The sequence below is a fragment of the Ictalurus furcatus genome, chromosome 26 (genome assembly GCF_023375685.1).
Source record: "Ictalurus furcatus strain D&B chromosome 26, Billie_1.0, whole genome shotgun sequence".
NCBI lineage: Eukaryota > Metazoa > Chordata > Actinopteri > Siluriformes > Ictaluridae > Ictalurus > Ictalurus furcatus.
Window position 1 is genome coordinate 11,722,358 of NC_071280.1, and position 19,197 is coordinate 11,741,554.

Sequence of the window (19,197 nt, forward strand, 5' to 3'; positions counted from 1 at the left end):
CATGTCATCCAGGATCCACGTGTCACCAAAAGGCTCATTAACTCATCCAGTCTTGTCACCCTAAAACCTCAGCAGACATGAGAGAGCCATGAAAGAGCTGATTGTAACTGGAGCAGTAGATATATACAAGCATAGTGAGGCCAAAGCCTGGAGCTGTGGCTTGAACATGGACTTTCTGACCTATCATTCTAATTGTTAGCGTTTACAGGGACATTGTGTGCCACTGTGCAAACCTGCACACAGACTCTCAGAATAAACTCTCATCTCATCCTGATCACATCACTGCAGCATGAGTGTTCGTGTTGCTTTGGCTTGTGTAAGGCTGCCCCCTGGTGTAGGGAAATATATTTGCACTACCTTTGGGTCATAATAATAATAATAATAATAATAATAATAATAATAACAACAACAACAACAATATGTGCAGCTACAAAATCCTTTTTTTTTAAAATTCCAAACAATTTCTGTTTTAAATGAATGAGCTAATAAAAGATTCATATGATATAGGCACACCCAAACTGACTCACTGAATCATTCATCTATATCAGTAAAGCTTTGCATTATAACAAATCATGTCCATTCCTGCACTATTTATCCTACAACATACTGTGGGAACACATATATCTGCATTTCATCTCTGACATATGCTATAAATAAAGGCTGTTATCTGTTTGAACTGAGTCTACATTTAGTAAAAAGAATCTCTGACAGTGTGACAGTGAGATGAAAGAAGAAGAATGATATATTTTATTGGTTTTTTTGTTTTTTGTTTTTTTTTAGGGCAATGCAGGATACAATGTAAACATGAACAAAATACAAAATAGATAAAACAACAAAACATTGCTGAAAACAAACAGTAAAGCTGTAGACCACTTGCTTTCATAAAGGTACTGAACATCCAATTAAATTATTGTAGGAGAAGAGGTCCACATAACTGACTGAGACCCGATCCTGAGGGGGGGTTGTTAAAAGCCCCCCTGCTAATAAACCCAGTTATCCATGGCATGTTTACTGTCGGCAGAGTGAGACTTGATGCAACACACAGCGGTCGATGGCTTTCGAGCGAGTCGTCGTCTGCCTCAGCATGCCGTTATTCCTTGACTGTTAATTAATACAAGAGAAATGATAATTAGAGCGAGGAGTCAAACAGCGACAGAGATAGCAAGCGGCGAGACATTAGACAGACCCATCGTGTTCGCCGTTCCTCGCTGCTTCTCATCAACAAGGCAGCATGAAAAACACAGCACCCTGCCACTCTGGATCCAGCTCTATCGTGTCAACAGCGCCGGATAAACCCCAAACATGAAATGAACACCTACAGAAATTCCTCAAAAACACTTCATATGTCTCACCAGACCACACATACAGCTAGCTTTCTCTTTCAGCTCCTCACCAAAAGGTCTTTCGAGTCAGGTCGATCCAGTGGTCATGTTTTAGCGGCTCTGAATAAAGCCAAATGTCGGATGGGAAGACGTTTCCCCTCGCTGACACATCATTAATCCATATGCACTTCTCGATTTCCTCAGTTAGCTGTCACTGGGATTCAGGATGCGACCCCCAAAGAGCTGTAATTAACTGGCTGCTTGGCTAATGTGATTTCACAGCAGCACTCTGTGCCCACAGTGCTCCAAACGTCTGCTTTGTAATGAAGGCCGCCCACAGTCGATCCGTGTGGAATACCAAAAGGCCCTGACGCCAGACGCAATCATCTACCAAAGCACTAGCAATAAGCCATGTTTTTTTTTTTTTTTTTTTAGAAATGCAGGCCCGAGGCAAAGCTGCACCAGCTAGAGCTTTTACTAAAACCTCAGACGAGCTGTCAAGGCTTCCCGGCTCAGCTATACATGATTCATACAGGCTACACAGGCCTCATACTGACCGTTAATTATCTCTGAAGCTTGGTAATCTGTTTCATGCAGTTTTCCCCGACACCTGTCAGATTTCATGTCTTCATGGCTACAATTCGAGCGAATGTCCTTGAACAGGTACATCACAGCTGTCCGACTTGATCTCTTATCACCTGACTGAGCCCGAACCGCCTCCTAAACTAACTAACACATCCATCGATCAACATTCTCTTTCCACCTTCTCATAAATCCTACCAACATGCAAACTATCTCCACACGTTCATGCACATACACTCTTACAAACCCCCGCCGTTCAGGATTTATCCCATGCTTGAAACCTAGGCTGAAAATGAGCTCTCAAGCACTGATTTATTTTCAGATGGGACAAAGACCGGCTGATCAGAGGCAAGGAGGATCTTCGAAACACTAATTTAGAGCACAAAAAAATAAAAACATTCAGTCTTGTAAATGTGGCTAATGAGCTAATGAGTCTCCGATTAAGTTAAGGAACACAACAGAGGAACACTGTAAAATATAACGCTATGTACACGCTTAGAAAAAAAGGGTCCTCAGAGGTTATTGGATAGTTAGCAGTATTATAAACGAATTCTATACTTTCTTCTAGAATGCTGCATAGAACCTTTAAAGGCTCCCCTGAAGGACAAGCTGGAGAACCTTTTAGGATGCAACCTTTTTTTCCAAGAGTGACATGAACAGCAGAGAAAAATAGGCAGCAAGACGACTGAGCGCAAATTGTAGTGCTGCATGAGTTCTGTTTCACTCGGCCGACTTTTTCAAACAGAAAAGGCTCAAGTTGTCAGGAGTGACTTCCCTTGTGAGAACGAGAATATCCGATAGATCAAAAGGCCTCTAAAATCCTCAAGGATAAAATTGTTTTTAAAAGACCTGTTGGATTCTCTGTATCTTTGATCCAGTTACTCGATACGCTCAGAAATAATGGGAACACATTGTACTTTTCCTCGGTGATGAGATGGTACCATCAGAGGAGCATATTTTCGACCTTGAGTACATATCTTTTAATGCGTATCTATATGCAGCTTCCCAGGTAAAAGATACAAACTAAAGGTACAAGATATGTCCCAACAACAAGAAAAAGTACAATTTGCTATCTGTATTACTGAGACTGCACTCGCTTGTACTAAAGTGGCCTTGTTACATTCAAACAATGCTGATACGAATCGCACAGGGACTTAGTAAATTGAAGGAAAAAAAACATGTTCAACAACGCAATGCTTTCTGACGTCTAAAGGTTAGTTACGAGGTTAAGAGAATCCCTGTTTTGATTGGTTGTAGAGGTACAGAGTGAAACACCAGATGAAAGTTACAGCTGGTCAAAGGTCCTGCTTTTAAATTTGAGAGAAGGGTACAAGCCAGTGGGATGGACGGAAACATAAAAACACTGGCAGTGTGAAGGAGGAAGACTCCAATGTCCCCCACTTCAAATTTTATCCCACTGGCAGAAATATAAAGGCATCATCATTAGTTGTGGTCTTGTGACAATACAACAACACAAATGGCAGCAACACAAAGGTTTGGGTCAAGGAGTCCTGATATGAAGTCAGGCACCAATGTCCATCTGTCCTGCATATTGGGACATTCAGAATATCCAGTCAGAAAATGTGGAACAGAGATGACAGTCGATGTTCATTAGACTTGATGTGAAAAGCTGACATTAAAAAGTAAGGGTCTTGATCCAGTATCAAAAAACCTCTGACAGTTTTTTTTTTTTTTTTGGTGAGATGCCGGTTATTCTATTGCACATTTCCTCATTACATTTGCGTCAAAAAAAAAAAAACCACACACAGGAGGGGGGTGGGGGGTGGGGTTGGAGGATGGTTGATTAGGGGTGTTGGAGCAAATAATAAACCGCAATAAAATATATATATATAAAAAAAGGAAGACAGAACATAAAGGATAGATGATACACAATAACATAATAAAAAAAGGCCTAGCGTGAAGTAATATTTCCCTTGTAAATTGTTGATGGAGACCTAACAAAGCGCAAAATGTAAATGGAATTTACTTGACAGAAGCAATGTCCATTCAAAGTGTTGGAGTGAGTCGACACATTTCTATAATGCCTTCGTCAGGGTGATGGGCGGGGGGGGGGGGGGGGCATTGGCACTAAAATTAAATTAAACTCTCTTTACATTCTAATTTAGCAAACCTTTATGGCATATTATATATAAATAATATCCCTATAGATTAATTATCTGCATTCTGAATGACTGAATCAATTCATTTGAAAACTACTCCGCTTGGTAAATTTGATTCATTATCTTCTCATTATTTTTACCCCCTCAATTGTAACTTTTCCAAATTCTAATTGAAGAAATAGTGTATAGGGATGAAACAAATACAAAATCTGGCATTATAGAAAGTCCAATAATGAGAGAGGAAGTGTCCATAGTTGCTAAAGGTGCAGCAATCAGCTTTTGAAAAAAGAAAAAAAAAAAAAAACATGAGGAAAAAAAAAGGTGTAGGGAAAAAATATGACCTGATCAAATAAATTCTATATGAATAAATGTTCAGCTGCGTTCGTATTCAAAAACAATTGGGAAAATGTCAGGTGGCCTCAGACTAATGACAGTTCAAAAAATATAACCAGAATATAGCCAATCTGTTTCACTAGAGGGCGCCAGTGAGGATTCGTTATGCAGTGGCACAAGCACTGAGCGTAAAATGAGAAGAGGTAATTAATATTTTCCTTTAAAAAATTAAATAATCATAAATACAAAAAAAATTTGTTCAATAAATAATGTGCTGATGTGTACACTGCATCTTTAAATAGATGCATTTTTGATTTACCAAAAGAATGCACCATCTCACAACAAATGAACCACTCCATTCATCATTATTGTCCTAGTGTGATCACACAACAAGAACAAAAGAAAGAAAACAAACAAACAAACAAACAACTAACTACTGCTTAATAGAATATAACTGCAATCTAGCAGGTACTTAACTTTGTTTAATACTATAATACTGTCCAGCAGAAAAACTAAACAAAAAAAAATTAGTGCTTGACCTGACTAAGAGTTCACACGGCACCGTTCGTTAGAAAAATATTTCAGCAGTCTTGAACATCAGCCTTTTGACATGGATCACAACCATATATTTATTTTTTTACATTAGGGTCTTTCAAAGAGGGGGACTAATTCGTTTATTTATTTTGAGTAAACAAATCAAATTTTGGAAAGAATGATTATTCAAGCTGTATTCATCTGTAGATGACATTTTAATTGTATGTCCATTTTTTAAAACAAGGGAAACACAATCTAATATTGAGCTGAACTGTTTGATGTGTAACTTCAACTTTGAATCCAATACTGCCCAGCAATATTGTTATATGTTGAAAGTAACCTTGCATATCAATGCGCTTTTTGTGGGTAAAGAAAAAAAAAATCAAGTGCTTCCAGATAATAGTAATTAAATATCTATTTTTGCTCAGTTCTAAAACCTCGTTTGGGTTCACTGACTACACCGAAGTTCTTTGTAACCACAAAATAAATACTAAACTAAAACAAAACAAACTAGCAAACCTGTTGGCATTTTGCTTTCGTTTGATCACATTTTGGGCTCATTTCTATGTAACTAATTCCCTGGGATAGGCTGGCGAATAGTCAGCCATATATTCCAGTACGAAATTTTAAAACAGTAAATATAGTAGACCTAGAGCAGCAATATAACCTGTTTTGTGCATTTTTGTAAACTAAACTTTTGTCTGGGCTTGACACCCAGATATGAGGTGGGTAAAAAGTATTAAAATCCAACTTATCATAAAATATCCAATTTCCTGTCGATCTGAGTTACACATAATTGCACCACATCTTATTCTTGATTGAATCAGTAACCTTTATTCATAATGGCTGGGCTTTATAGGTAAGAAAAGGGGTAAAGGAAAATGGAGAGCCAAATACTTAAAGCCAATTATGAAACCCTCATCAGAGACACATCAGAACAAATGAAAGATCATATGACAAGTATCTCGGTGAGGTACTTCTTTTTCCAGGCCGATAGAGTTGCAGGGATGTCCCAAGAAAGCAGAAATACATCTCTAAGGAAGACATGAAAATGCACAAGATACGATAAAGCAATTTTTTTTAAAAACTGAACAAAAGTTTCAAAATATGAAAATCAAATGTAATCTTTAAATGCACCCAACGGTAAAGACCATTTTGTTATTTGTGTATCCGAGGTCTTACATTCTTGTTTTTGAGTGCTCACTCATTTTGTGTGTTACCCCCCATGCTGAAATCTTTCCATTTCTCTTTTTTCTGTAATTTTATAGCAAAAATAGTTTTGGTGGATTTCTGCACTCATAGGCCTATGGCACCAAGTTGAAGTTTGGTACTTATACTGATTCACTGGTGTTTAAATTATTCCATTTAACATTCAGTCAATGATGGACAAAGGCACCCATTTGGCATAAAATTTCTCTCAACGTTTGCCTGGATCTACCATTCTATCAAAACCATTTCTGTTCTTCTTTCAAACTGGAGACATTATCCTCCAATGATGCTTAAGACACTGGGATAGCCCAGTTTTGCTCGATGGCATTTTCTTACTTGTGTACTCCACTTACACATAACTGATCATCTTTAAAGTCTTATGTACTTTTAAGTAAACCAGCACTAAAGTGTCTCATATTGATACAAAAAAGTCCTCCTCATAGAGTTTGATAGCAAATGTACATTTAAATTTAAGTAACATTCTTTGGGGAGGTGAGTCGGTGCTATTTCTTTCTTTCAAGGTAATTGGATGGCACCCAGCCTTTCCTTCCTTGTAGGCCATCTAGAACCTGGCAGTACCACCATCCATTAGGGTTCTTTTCTAGAACCTCCAGACTTGTGCCTTCAGGGAAGCCCATAGTCTCCTCGTCTCCACGATAATCTGCAATAGAGACATAGACTTCCCGTAAGTTGTTATGAATGAGATGCGTCTTTTCTATGGGTTTGGGCTTCACTGTAGAGACTGGAATTCCATTCCTCTGGGCAATTAAGGGGCTAGAGCTTCCTGCTGGTGCAACTGTGGTGGTTCCAGACCTCATTCTTACATCAGTAACAGGCTGTGGCCGCACAGCAGTGAAGGACGAGTTTCGGCGCACGCCACCACTAGACCTCATGTGATCGCTGGCACCTAATGATTCATTGCGCCTTAAGGACCCTGTGTATAAATTGGTGTCCTTCACAGGCTGTGGTGGGGACACAAAAACTGACTGCGGTCGCACAGCTGCCTGACGAACGCCGTTCCGCATTCGTACACCTGAACCGTTGAGCTGGGGAGATGGCTTACTAAAGCCTCCAGGTGGCTTGTTGGGTATAGGAGGGCTAGGATTTGTTGCCCGACGTAGATTCTGCTGATTTAGGTTATTGAGAGCCTGGACACGTTGCTCATTCTTTTCTAAGCTATTCGACTTGCTGGTGTTGCTCAGCTCTGCCAGGGATCCATCATGAGACTCTGAGACACCTGCATCTGAAGGTTGCCTAATAGGCTCTAGGTAGAATGTAGGTACCCAACCCTCATCTACACCCCAGCGGACATACCACCAGCCACTCTCCTGCTTTTCAAGTACCTCCACTTCCACACCAGCAGGAAAGCTGATCTCGGATTCTTGTGCCCGCTCATACGCATCTGTAGTACGATACAAGGTACCCTCATAATCAGAGTCCCCTCTGCTGCCCTTAGAATAGGTACTGGAGAGGTCTGAAGTGCTACGAGAGGTCACAGAATCCTCTGATGACACCACTGATGCTGTCTCGGAGTCATCTCCACCACGTGCACGGACTATCCCATGCCGAATTCCTGCAGGACGCAACTGTCGCCGCAAGCTACTGATGTCCATCCTCTCTGGGCTTTGTGTTTCAGACTTGGTCAATAGGGGCTTGGGTCGGACCACTGGCTTGGGACGAGTTGAGGGGCTCTGACCAATCCGGAGTTCCACATCCTTGCGCAAAACTGGCTCCCTTTTGGGATTTCGGCCAGATTCGTCTGAAGACAATCTTGGGCTGGTCTTCTCGCCACGGGTTAGTGACTGAGTGCGCAGATCTGGAGGGTCCCTGAAAGATTTTCCTCCCCCAGATGAAGACCCCATGGGTTTGCGGCCCAAAGTACGACTTCTTGGGGATTCTGAACCCACAGCACAAGATTCTCTGGCACAGACAAAGTCATCAGAGGAATATCTAAAACCATCATTCTCATAAATTGCCTCCTCCCTGGTGACTTCTTCCACTGTGTGTTCATTCCTTAAGGGGGACGTCTTCACAGTAAAAAGAGGTGAGGCTTTACCTGTAGCCTGAGCGATTCTTTCAGCCGCAGCTTTACTGCTTTTTATAAGCACAGGACGAGGCTCCTTTTTCATAATGCTTGTGTCCACGTCCAGATCACATCCAATAGCAGGAATGTCATACTCCGGCTCCTCATATACAGGCCTACTGGGGGATTCTGGAGCTTTGGAGGTGGAAGCAGTGGGGCAGGATGTATCCTCTGAGTCCAGCTTTTTGACAGGTGGTGCCGGGGGTGGCACTTTGGGCCGAGTGAGTGTGCTAGTTCTCCTGCTTAGGTTAGGCTTCTTGCGCTTGTCAATGTAGGAACAAGGTGCCCAACCCTCCATGTCCCCAATTTGGACATACCACCAGCCACCAGAGTTCTTCTCTATTACCTGCAGATCACATTATGAACTATTTATTATACAGCTTGATCTATTCCTCGAATAATTGAAGCCATTTCTGAAAAAGGATAATTTTTTGCTATTGCTCATTTAAATTAGGTTCAGAAATGGATAATATATGGTCTAGTGAGGGTCTGTGGAAAAAGCCTTTTACTTTCTTAAATCACACTGGAGGCATATAATATTCATAACCCTATACTTTGTGTTAACAGGTCTTACATCAGCCTTTTGTCCTCCACGGAAGCTGATGCCATCTGAGATGCAGGACTGAAACTCTGCAATGGTGTAGTACTCTGTTTCCACAGTGGGGGGCTCTGGAGGCTTTGGCAGCTGGAATCCCTGAAGATGCCATAATGCATGGTTATAGTGTTAAAATGCTGTTCAATTTCACTAGGTATACCATGAAATAACTAGTACAAATTTTTTTAGGTTTTGTAACTAACCAGATTTGTATCGCGTCGAGGGGGAGGTTTCTGTCTGAGGTTTGGAGATCCTGCAAAATGGATGGGAAAACTCTTTACCAGTTGATAGACATAAAGATTTAATAGATGGAACAAAGATCTAATTGATAAACACTGCACCAAGATGTTGTAATCAAGCAAGCCAAACCTTAGACTGACATTTATATGAGACAAATAAAACAGGTATTAAGTACAAAATAGATTTATTTACGTCCTCAACAACAACAGGAATCAGTGTTTTTTTTTTTTTAATCAAACCACAGTCAGATGAACACGCTGTTAATTTTGTAGTAGTCTTACACATAGAAAGTATGGCTTACCTATAGCTTCAAAGCCTATTTAAAGAAAACAGGTGCATACTTTTAAATAGATAATTTACAGTAAGGGTAAAAGCTGTCAAACAAACCACGTTGTGGAAAAGGGTGACAGATTAGCTTTGTAAATATTCTTACCGATCTCCACTCGGTGTGGCGCCACTCTTGCTATAGCAGGCGAGCCCGGCTCTGCCTTTGGCTTAGTGTCTTGTAAGGTGGCACTACATGCAGACTGCAAGACTGCCTTTGGGGCAGTGCTGGCTGTCATTGAAGTTTGGTCTACTTCAGGGGCACATGGCATGGGAAGACTGATCTCGCTCTTGGAGATGTGACGATCTGGTGTGGTGGGCTCTCCATCTGTCTGCACGTCTTTCTCGCTGACGGCTTTCTTGTTGAGCAGATTGCTGATCTCCATGATGTTACCTATGATTTCCACGGGGCCAGTCAGGGTCTTCTTCCTTGGGGACAGGTCGTCCTTCAACTTCTTCAGGTATGAAGCCGGGGCCCAGCCCTCCTTGCCCAAGTACCTGTAATATAAAGGACAAAAGTTATCTGCATGTTAGGGCCATAATTCTTTTTACTCAGCAAGGGGAAAAATCTACCATTTCACTGCAAGTTCTCATGTTACACTGAAGGAGAATAAATTCTCCTTTACAAATCTCAGCAATAAAAAAATCTTTTTGAAATGGCAAAACTCATCTTAGATCAGCATTAAAAGAGACTTCTAGCAACAGCCAAGTGATATCCAGCTTTGTTTCTTCTATATATGTGGACAGATGATTTATTTTTCTTATTAATTGTAGTATTTTTTTTGTTGTTGTTTAGTGAGTTTTCCCTTCAGGCTTCATGTTTATAAACAGGGTCAATCCCAAACCCAGTCAGCTATTAGAGGAGAAAAACAAATGATCAGGGCACTAAAGCAAAATGCCATATGTCATATGCCATATATTCTCATATTATTAGCTGAGAGACTCCCTCCAGGGAGGAAAAAATATACAAGGCAAAGGGGACACAGAGAGAGAGAGAGAGAGAGGTGGGGGGGAAGCAGAGAAAAAAAATTCTGTCATAAAACACATAACAATTCTTTAAAACAAGAGAACTATAGACCTGGTGCTAGAACTTGTGCCCTGAAAAGGCGAGTGAGAAAATCTTCCACCATAAACTTTAGCTAAACTGTAAAAAAGGCCCATGACTAACATTCTTAAGTTCACAAAAGTCTCATATAACTGCCTTAAAAAAAAAAAAAAAACACTCAATATTGCTCTGGGAATACAACAGAACCATTTTTACCTGATATACCACCATCCCTCTAGGTTCTTCTGAATGACCTCCACGGTTACTCCTTTCTCAAACCCGATCTCGTCCTTACCCTGACTGGTGTAGGGCTGCACAGCGATGTACTTTTCCTCTGAGAGAAAGAAAAACAGAGAGAGAGAAAAAAAAAACTGTCAGTAAAGAAAGTTATTGCTTCAAGTTTTTCCTTTGCTCAGTAATATCATTATCTAATCTCTCTGCATGAGGCTGGAAAAAGGTCTCTGCTAACAACTGGAGATCAGCTTACAGCTATGTTTAAGAATATAACTGCAAGACCTGAATAAACTTGATTTTAACTACCATACAGATGATACTGGTCAATATTCAATTCTATGGTATTTATCACTATATTACACCATAGGATGTTTCCTATTATATCATACTCTACATCAGAAGAAAGGATAATTCTATATACTTAAACCTGTGATTGTAGCAAAGTGTGGTATTGTGTATATAAATGGATAATCATATAATAATAAATGGATAAAATAGGAAAGTATTATTCTTTAATACACTTTTTAAAAAGGTTCAGGATGGTAATGGCCCTCTGTATCACACCACCCCATAACTGGTTATTTTCCTATTCACAGCCAGCATCACTGTTTTATTCCTTCCTTATCAGACATATATATGGTTGTGTGGCTTAGTATTCTAATGAAAATGTAACAGCCCACTGGAATGGAAATATAGCCCCTGATTGAAACTCCCAGCTTGCCACGACACAACCAGGGATCAATAGGTAGCTTAACCCTTCATATAAAACCTAACTAATTATTATGTTTTTACAGCAGGCTGTTCTTGCTTTCTTGTAAGCTATATTTTGCTTGTTAGGTTCCTCAGACTTTCAAGCAGGGATTTTGATGAAAGCTACTGTATGTACAGTAGGTAAGACAAGCAACACTGACAGCTACAACACTTACATAAGCTTTACACAAGAATAGAATGTCTCGTTTGTAAACACTGCACAGAGAGATCATAAATAATTATATAGGCCTAAAAAGAATTAGAAAGCAATCACAAATGTCGGTTCCCTATAACTTGAAAGATTTCTTCCCCTAACCATAGTGTCCCTAATAATGGAGAAGGCATTTAGTACACAAGAGTCCAAATCTGGCCTTTGGACTTTTATCCCTTTCCTCACCATACAACAGCTATAAGAAAATGTGTTAAGGGGTGTGAGTGGGGAGCAAAAATGTTGGATTTTCCAACCAGTAGTGGTGCAGTGGTGCGACTGTTCTCGATGGTGGAAAAAGCCAAGTTGGTCCAGAACACATTAGCTCTGTATGCAGTCATGATGTGGTGTGCCAGCAGAAAAAATAGAAGCGCTGCCTGAGGCTTTCCTCCCTCTCTCTCTCTCTCTCTGCTCCATAAACAAAAAGTTACCACTGTCAACCTGTGGGTGTATGCTTATTGCTCACTGGGTACAACGTTCACCTTCTAAACTCATATTGATAGGATGACAATAGGAATCAACTTGACTGAAAAGCACAACTTAAAAATTTTATTAAAGGTCATTTTGTTATTTGCTGGACAGTTACTTTATTTGTTTTCAGATTTTGTGCATGACTCATTTGAGTTCATAGCACAATAGATTATAAGTAAGAACAGCAAGACATGCTTGCAGGTCCATTTTAGTTTCACACTTTCCACAGTGATGGTCTGACGGTGACAGAAAGCTAGAGAGAGAGAGAGAGACAGAGAGAGAGAGAGGGAGAGAGAGAGAGAGACCTTGATCTAGTACTCAAAAATGCCCACCCAAAATGTATTCAATGCACACATTACTTACCCCAGAGTCTTCAGACCACAAACACTTTTTTTTCACCAGAACAACAGTAAAGATGAATTAGTTGTTCCCATGATAACACAAGTTTGTGTTTTGAGTTAATTAGCTGATTAAAGCTCTCCTCAGGTCAACATTTCTATATTATAAATTCTTTATTCTAATATTTTGAGATACTGGATTTTTTATTTCCATGAGCTGTAAGCTGTAATCATCGAGATTAAAACAAAAAAAAAGGTTTGAAATATTTCACTTTATGTGTAATGAATCTAGAATATATGAAAGTTCCACTTTTTGAATTAAATTATAGGAAAAAATTAACTTTTCCTCGATATTCACATTTTTTGAGATGCACCTGTATGTTATATACATGTTGATATGTTGGATGTTGTATGTTGGTGCACTGTTTGATTGTTTTGGCACTAGTTTGCCAAGTCAAATTCTGATGTATATATTACTATATATTACGTCCTACATTCGTCTAATCAGGAGATTCCAAAACACCGGAAAGGAAAACTGTATAAACTTTTCCAGTTACTCAGGTTGACTAATCCAGTGTAGCTAGTTCAAGTTTACATGAGTCAGCATGATACAACAATATATTTGTAAACTGTTTAGAGTTGTCTAAACAGGTAAAGAGCTTAACATAGGTCTTCACTCAAACATGTCTATGCAGCACAAAGCTGTCTATTCAGTCTTGAATTTTTAAAAGAATATATATATATATATATATATATATATATATATATATATATATATATATATATATATATACACTCCTCTATGTACAGTAAATCTCATTCAACTTTCACATTCTGTGACCACATGGCCTAAGATGGATTTGGCCTAAGATGGATTTCATATAAATTTTCAATTTGAAAAGTGAAAACAAACTCCAAAAGATTCAAACTTTATGGCATTAGGCACTAGCCAAATACTGGCATGTGGCCTTTTCTTAAACTGGCAGAATTTACACACTTCAACAACTCTCACCTTGGAATAACTTAAACAAAGAAAAAAAGTGCCAGCTAGATAGACTAGAGCATCTGCTGCAATAATCCCTCCTGGCAGTTCTACTTGGCAATGCAACCTAACACACAACTAAAACAAAACGGGTTAGTGCAATGGAATTTTTGCTATCTAAAAATCTGTCTTCATACCTGCTATGTATACTAAAAGAAGAAACTACAGAAAACATTTCAGCAAATAATAATCTTTATATAATATTATTATCTAATAGTGGGAAAAGTCTGATTCATTACAGCCTCCCAAGCAAAATCTATTTAGTGGTAAATCACATCAAAGTCACATTTTAATTAGTTTTTTGAAACACCAACCTAAATCACCATTTAGAGGAAAAACAAAAATACCACATCTCAATCACTCTTCCATTTCAAGATATTCTGTTTTAGTATTCAAGCCAAATAACACCAATACATCTATTCACTCATTCATCCAAACCAAATGAATTTAAAATATTGAAATGATTTACCCATTGATACTTTTACCTGTCATATTAAAGGAAGAACACAGGATACAACATGTGTAAAGTGAAGTGAAGAAGTGTTAAAGAAAGGGTTTGCTATGGGTACAGGCCACGCAGCATGCTTCGGGAGTGTGGCCTGGAGTTATTGTTGGCTAGGCTGAGGTGGTTTAGTTTAGGAGTGTTTACTGACTAGGGGAGTATGCACTTGTGCACGTGTATGTGTCTAAGTATGTGTGGCTGACAGAAAGCTGGCATAAAGGTAGTGGATGTTGATTGCATTTAGCATTAAATTACATAAACTGTTTCAATAGTAAGGAACCTACATGGACATGCAACATTTGTTGGGGAGCAGTAATGACCCCTCAGGGGTCCCTATGTTTCCTGATGTAGCCAATCACGTATCCAAATGTTTTGTTCACTAGACATTAGGAAGAAAAAAAAAACATTTAAGAATGTTAGTGTATTATTTGTCTCGTAACTAGCTAACAGTCACTTTGTGTCTGTATTTTGCCAGTATGTAAATTGTCAAAACGTGTTTTGTGGTTAAAATTAACAAGCAAATATAACACGCCCTAACTTGCTAAGCACTACCTTACCAACCACTAACTTGCTTGTTAGCCTTAATCAACTAGCTAGATACAGTTACAATCAAAATTATTGAACCCCCGTTGCAAATCAGGTTTACCGTCAAAATTTACAGACATTCAGCTGTTTGCAATGAACAAATCAAACAAAAGCAACTGAAATAGGTCAACAAAACGAATGCTTCAAGTTGTTTCCCCAAATTCAACTGAAATTGCAACTTATAATGATTTCTCCAGTTTCAAAAGTATTCAACCCCCTGAATAGAACAGCACAAATATGCAAAACAGGTGTTGTCTCAAGCACACCTGATGCAACTAATCAAGGGCTTCATTAGTTGCACCAGGTGTGCTTGAGTTGTAACAAATGAAATACCTGAACTGGCTAGGGGTAGAAAATGTATGAAATGACTGGATGTGGCAGAAAAAGGAAGCTATCAACAGCTGAAACCAGATTTCTGAGAAGGCAGGTTGTGAATAACCTTCAAGTGATTGCAAAAGACCTGCAACAAGACTTGGTGGCAACAGGCACTGAGGTTTCAGTGAGCATGGTAAGGCGTGTACTAAATGCAGATTTCCATGCCAGAACTCCAAGACGTACACCACTATTGACCCAAAATCACAAGAAAAGTGGCTCAAAATCATATAAATAAGCCACAGAAGTTTTGGGATTCTGTTCTGAGGCGCAATGAAACAAAACTAGAACTTTTCGGCACGATGGATCAGCGATATGTCTGGAGGAAGAGGAATGAAGAAAAAACACTCTGTCCACAGTCAATCATGGTGGTGGTTTGGTGGTGCTCTGGGGTTGCTTTGCATCCTCTGGCACTGGAAACCTGCAGCGTGTGGAAGGCAAGATGGATTCATTGAAGTACAGGAAATCCTAGGAGAAAACCTTATTCCGTCTGTGAGGAAGCTGAAGCTTTGGCGTCATTGGACCTTCCAACAGGACAATGATCCCAAGAATACCTCAAATTCCACCAAGGCTTAGTTGCAGAAGAAGTCCTGGAAGATTCTACAGGCCCATTACAGTCTCCTGACTTGAACCCCATAGAAAATCTCTGGTGGGATTTGAAGAAGGCAGTTACAGCACGCAAACCCAAGAATATTACGGAACTGGAGGCCAAGGCTCATGAGGAATGGGATAAGATTCCTCAGGAACGCTGCCAAACACTATGCATCTCGTTTGCAGCAGGTCATAATAGCAAAAGGGTGCTCTACTAAGTACTAAAGATGCTTGCTATGAAGGGGTTGAATAATTTTGAAACTGGAGAAATCATTATAAGTTGTATTTTCAGTTGAATTTGTGGAAACTACTTGAAGCATTCATTATGTTGAACTATTTCAATTGCTTTTGTTTGATTTGTTCATTGCAAACAGCTGAAAGTACAATAAACCTGATTTGCAATGGGACTTGAATAATTTTGATTGCAACTGTATGTTTTTGTCTAGTTGTACTCAGCATTTTCAAAACAGCTGTGGCTAGTTTGGAATCCGTCTTGAAGAAAACAAATATCACATGCCCAATGTGTTGCCTAACAAACTTTTTTAGGTTTGCAACTGCTGCGTTTAAAAAAAGGGTACATGTTCACCATGTTTACAAGAAGAGCCATAGAAGATAAACAGCTTGTTTTTGTGGAATTCATGACTTTAAAATTCAAAGATTGTTCACAGATTGGGTTGTAACCCAATATTGATGTTTCCTCATATGGCAGTGCTCATGTATGGCCGATGGTTTTCATCTTTTTTCCAGTGTGATTCTTCCTCTACTTTATACTGTCCATAATTGAATTAACTTCCACCTGCTGGTTAGCTGAATCATTAGCCTCAATCATAAATTTGTTTATGTCTGCTTTCTATGTTTCCCAGTTGCCTAGCAACAGCGTTCACGTGACTTTAACCACTTTAGCGTTGAATGTATCTTGTGTTTGCCTTTCATTGTTGAAAGTACAAATTTACATTTTATTTAAATGCACCATACAAGTCTTTGATCTGTCAAGTTTTAATGATGTTCTACAAAGTTGCTGCAACAATTTTAGTTACAGGATGGGAACGTTAACATAAAAGTTTCCATAGTGCTGGTATTTGTCTATTTTCAAACGTACTTGGTCTATTTTCTAGGACCATTGCATTATTACAGCAAATGTTTTTAGAACAGTTTAGTAACGTTATTGTTTTAATGCTAAAGCCCAGCCTCTTCAGAAGTGATTCAATACTTTACTGAACCTGCTGATAATGTTTTCTGTTAGCTGTTATGATGGTACAGAAGAGCTTTCCTGAATGTGAAGTTGGACAAGGTTCCTTTTTGTTGAAGATGCTTCCCAAAGACAGATTAAATTCTACGGACGTGACTGCTAAGGCAGTGTTTAGGAGTTTGTTTATAATGACTTCATTTACAATCCCTTTAAGTAAGCAAAAGAATGCACTTCCACATTGTATTTCAGTAAATTCCTCAGGAGGATTAGAAACAGTGTGTCCATAGTCCTGTGTACACCACGATGCAAGCACATGCACTCACACAGCAAGCGTCTGGACACACGCACGAGCCCACCTGCATGTGGATATCCCATGTTTCCATGCATGTGTATGTATGTGTTCACCTCGACTCTGTTGGCGGTTGACTATGCCCCCTAGTGTCCACCTCCGGTCCAGTCGCTTCAGATGGGCCTTGCGCCGCTTAGTAACTGACATGGATGGATGAGGAAAGGAGAGAAGCAGGGGAGAGAAACAGAACAGGAAGACAAACGACAAACTGAACATGAACAACCGAAGAAGAAAACTGGCATTAGTAACATGAAGACTATATTACGGGAAGGAAAAGAACAGTAATGGCAAGTCTGTTAACAATATGGGGTTCTATTTTGGTTAGCGACTGGTGGATAAAGCTTCAATGAAGGGAAGGATGGCAAGTTAAGGAGGTTACATGTGTTACAACATTTATAGAAACTCACTGTACTGGAACAGCATACAGTGATGAACGTCTGCCTTGTGCAGGTAGAGTTCAACTCAAAAGCACATTCAAAACACAGTGCAGACACCGAGCCCAGTTTCATCTAGTTGGGGTATACCAAAACCGAGATGACATTTTAACAAACTATGAAAAGCGGTGAATTGTAGGACAACTGTGGGATTGAAGTGCTATCCAACAAATAACCACTAATTTGCTGCAGCAGTCTAATTAAGAATACTACAGTGGCATGTAAACACAATACAAGTTAATAAACCAAGAACGCAACAGCCAAAAAGAAAATGGAACAACAGAATCAAAAACACAACAGCAAATACAAAAACGCAACAACATTGACTCAAAACGGAAATGGGAGGTCCTTACTGAACACCACATGCTCGCTGCTGATTGGACACAGCGTACGACTATCACAAGGAGAAAGAACTGCAGTTTTTTTCAGTCTGTTAGCTAGTTAACCTAGCAAAAACAATTTTCAAATCTTTTATTCTTACCTTTAGGCAGGTTTTCAGCATTCTCATATTAATTCAGTGAAAAGTTGACAGTATGTCTAAAATAACTTAATGTTCTTCATTGTAAAGTAGATTCAATTAGCCTTTTACTTATTTCCTCTTACCGTAAACATCCTGTCAGAGTGATGTGCGCTGTAACCAATCAGTGACGAGCACGTTCAATAAAGCCCTTTCCATTTTAAGTTAATGTTTTCACATATGGAGTGGTATTTTTAGTTTAGCTGTTTTGCTGTTGTTGTTGTTTTGTTTGTTTTGCTGTTGTATTCCTGTTTTACAGTAAATCATATATGTTGTGGTATTTTTGGTTTTGCAGTTGTGTTTTGTTTTGATCCTGTGTTGTTTTGCTATTATTTTTTCTGGAATGTTAATGTGTTTTATATCACACATGTTGTGGTATTTTTTTGGTTTGTTTGTTTGTTTTGCTGTTGTGATTTTAGTTTTGCTGTTGCGTTTTCTGATTTGCTGTTGTTGTTGTTGTTTTGATGATGTTTTTCTGGATTCTTAATGTGTTTCGTATCACGTGTTGTGGTGTTTTTGCTTTTGCTGTTGTGCTTTGATGCTGTGTTTTCTGATTTGCCGTTGCCTTTTCACAACTGTTGTGTTGTTTTTGTTTTTGCTGTTGTGTTTTCGGTTTTGTTGTTGTGTTTCTGGATCGTTAATGTGTTTTAAACTTACAGGCCACTGTAAAATGCAGACATTCTGCGCCATTAAGGCAAGAAATTTTCCAACAGTGGTTTTGAGGCATAAAATGGAGTAAGTTATTAATAGTGTAAGTTACTTTGTCTCTTCCCAGAATAAAAAAAAAAGCATTACAGTTGAACCCTCATAAGTAATAATATAACTGTTACACTCATCCTAGACCTCTTTCTCTCTACTAAATCAAATTGGACAGCAGCAGGGAAAATGTAGTTTAATGGGTAGAACAGATTCTCAACAGGAACCACACGGTGGTAAATTCTGTGGTCAAGTGAAATGTGTGTATGTGTATCTGCTCCAATTCCTTTTAGCTGCAACTGTAGGAAAATGGAAAGTGGGTGAATGTGAGACACTGTATGTGAAGTGTGTACCTGTGTTGAAAGACTTAGACCGGATAACTCTCAGTATGTTGCAGTAATCTCAGTCTGTGTGGTTCTATGACTGACTGTTGAATAAGATGCAGCAGTCACGGTAGCTACATCTGCACTCTGTGTGTGTGTGTGTGTGTGTGTGTGTGTGTGTGTGTGTGTGTGTGTAATGGCACAGCTGC

General features: G+C 39.1%; 1 protein-coding gene across 3 annotated transcripts in view; it reads right to left on the reverse strand.

The window, feature by feature from the left end:
- Positions 1-724: 724 nt before the first annotated feature.
- sh3pxd2aa (SH3 and PX domains 2Aa) overlaps positions 725-19,197 on the reverse strand; it is a 121,696-nt gene continuing 103,223 nt past the window's right edge. For 2 of the 3 annotated variants that reach the window (XM_053614972.1, XM_053614971.1), the window contains 6 exons: positions 17,075-17,158; positions 10,604-10,721; positions 9,452-9,840; positions 8,982-9,031; positions 8,758-8,877; positions 725-8,529 (listed from right to left, as the gene is read on the reverse strand). In XM_053614972.1, the coding sequence (XP_053470947.1) occupies positions 6,604-8,529; positions 8,758-8,877; positions 8,982-9,031; positions 9,452-9,840; positions 10,604-10,721; positions 17,075-17,158 (2,687 nt within the window). In that variant the 3' untranslated portion in view covers positions 725-6,603. The remainder of the gene's footprint in view (positions 8,530-8,757; positions 8,878-8,981; positions 9,032-9,451; positions 9,841-10,603; positions 10,722-17,074; positions 17,159-19,197) is intronic. The other variant, XM_053614973.1, reaches the window with a different exon arrangement.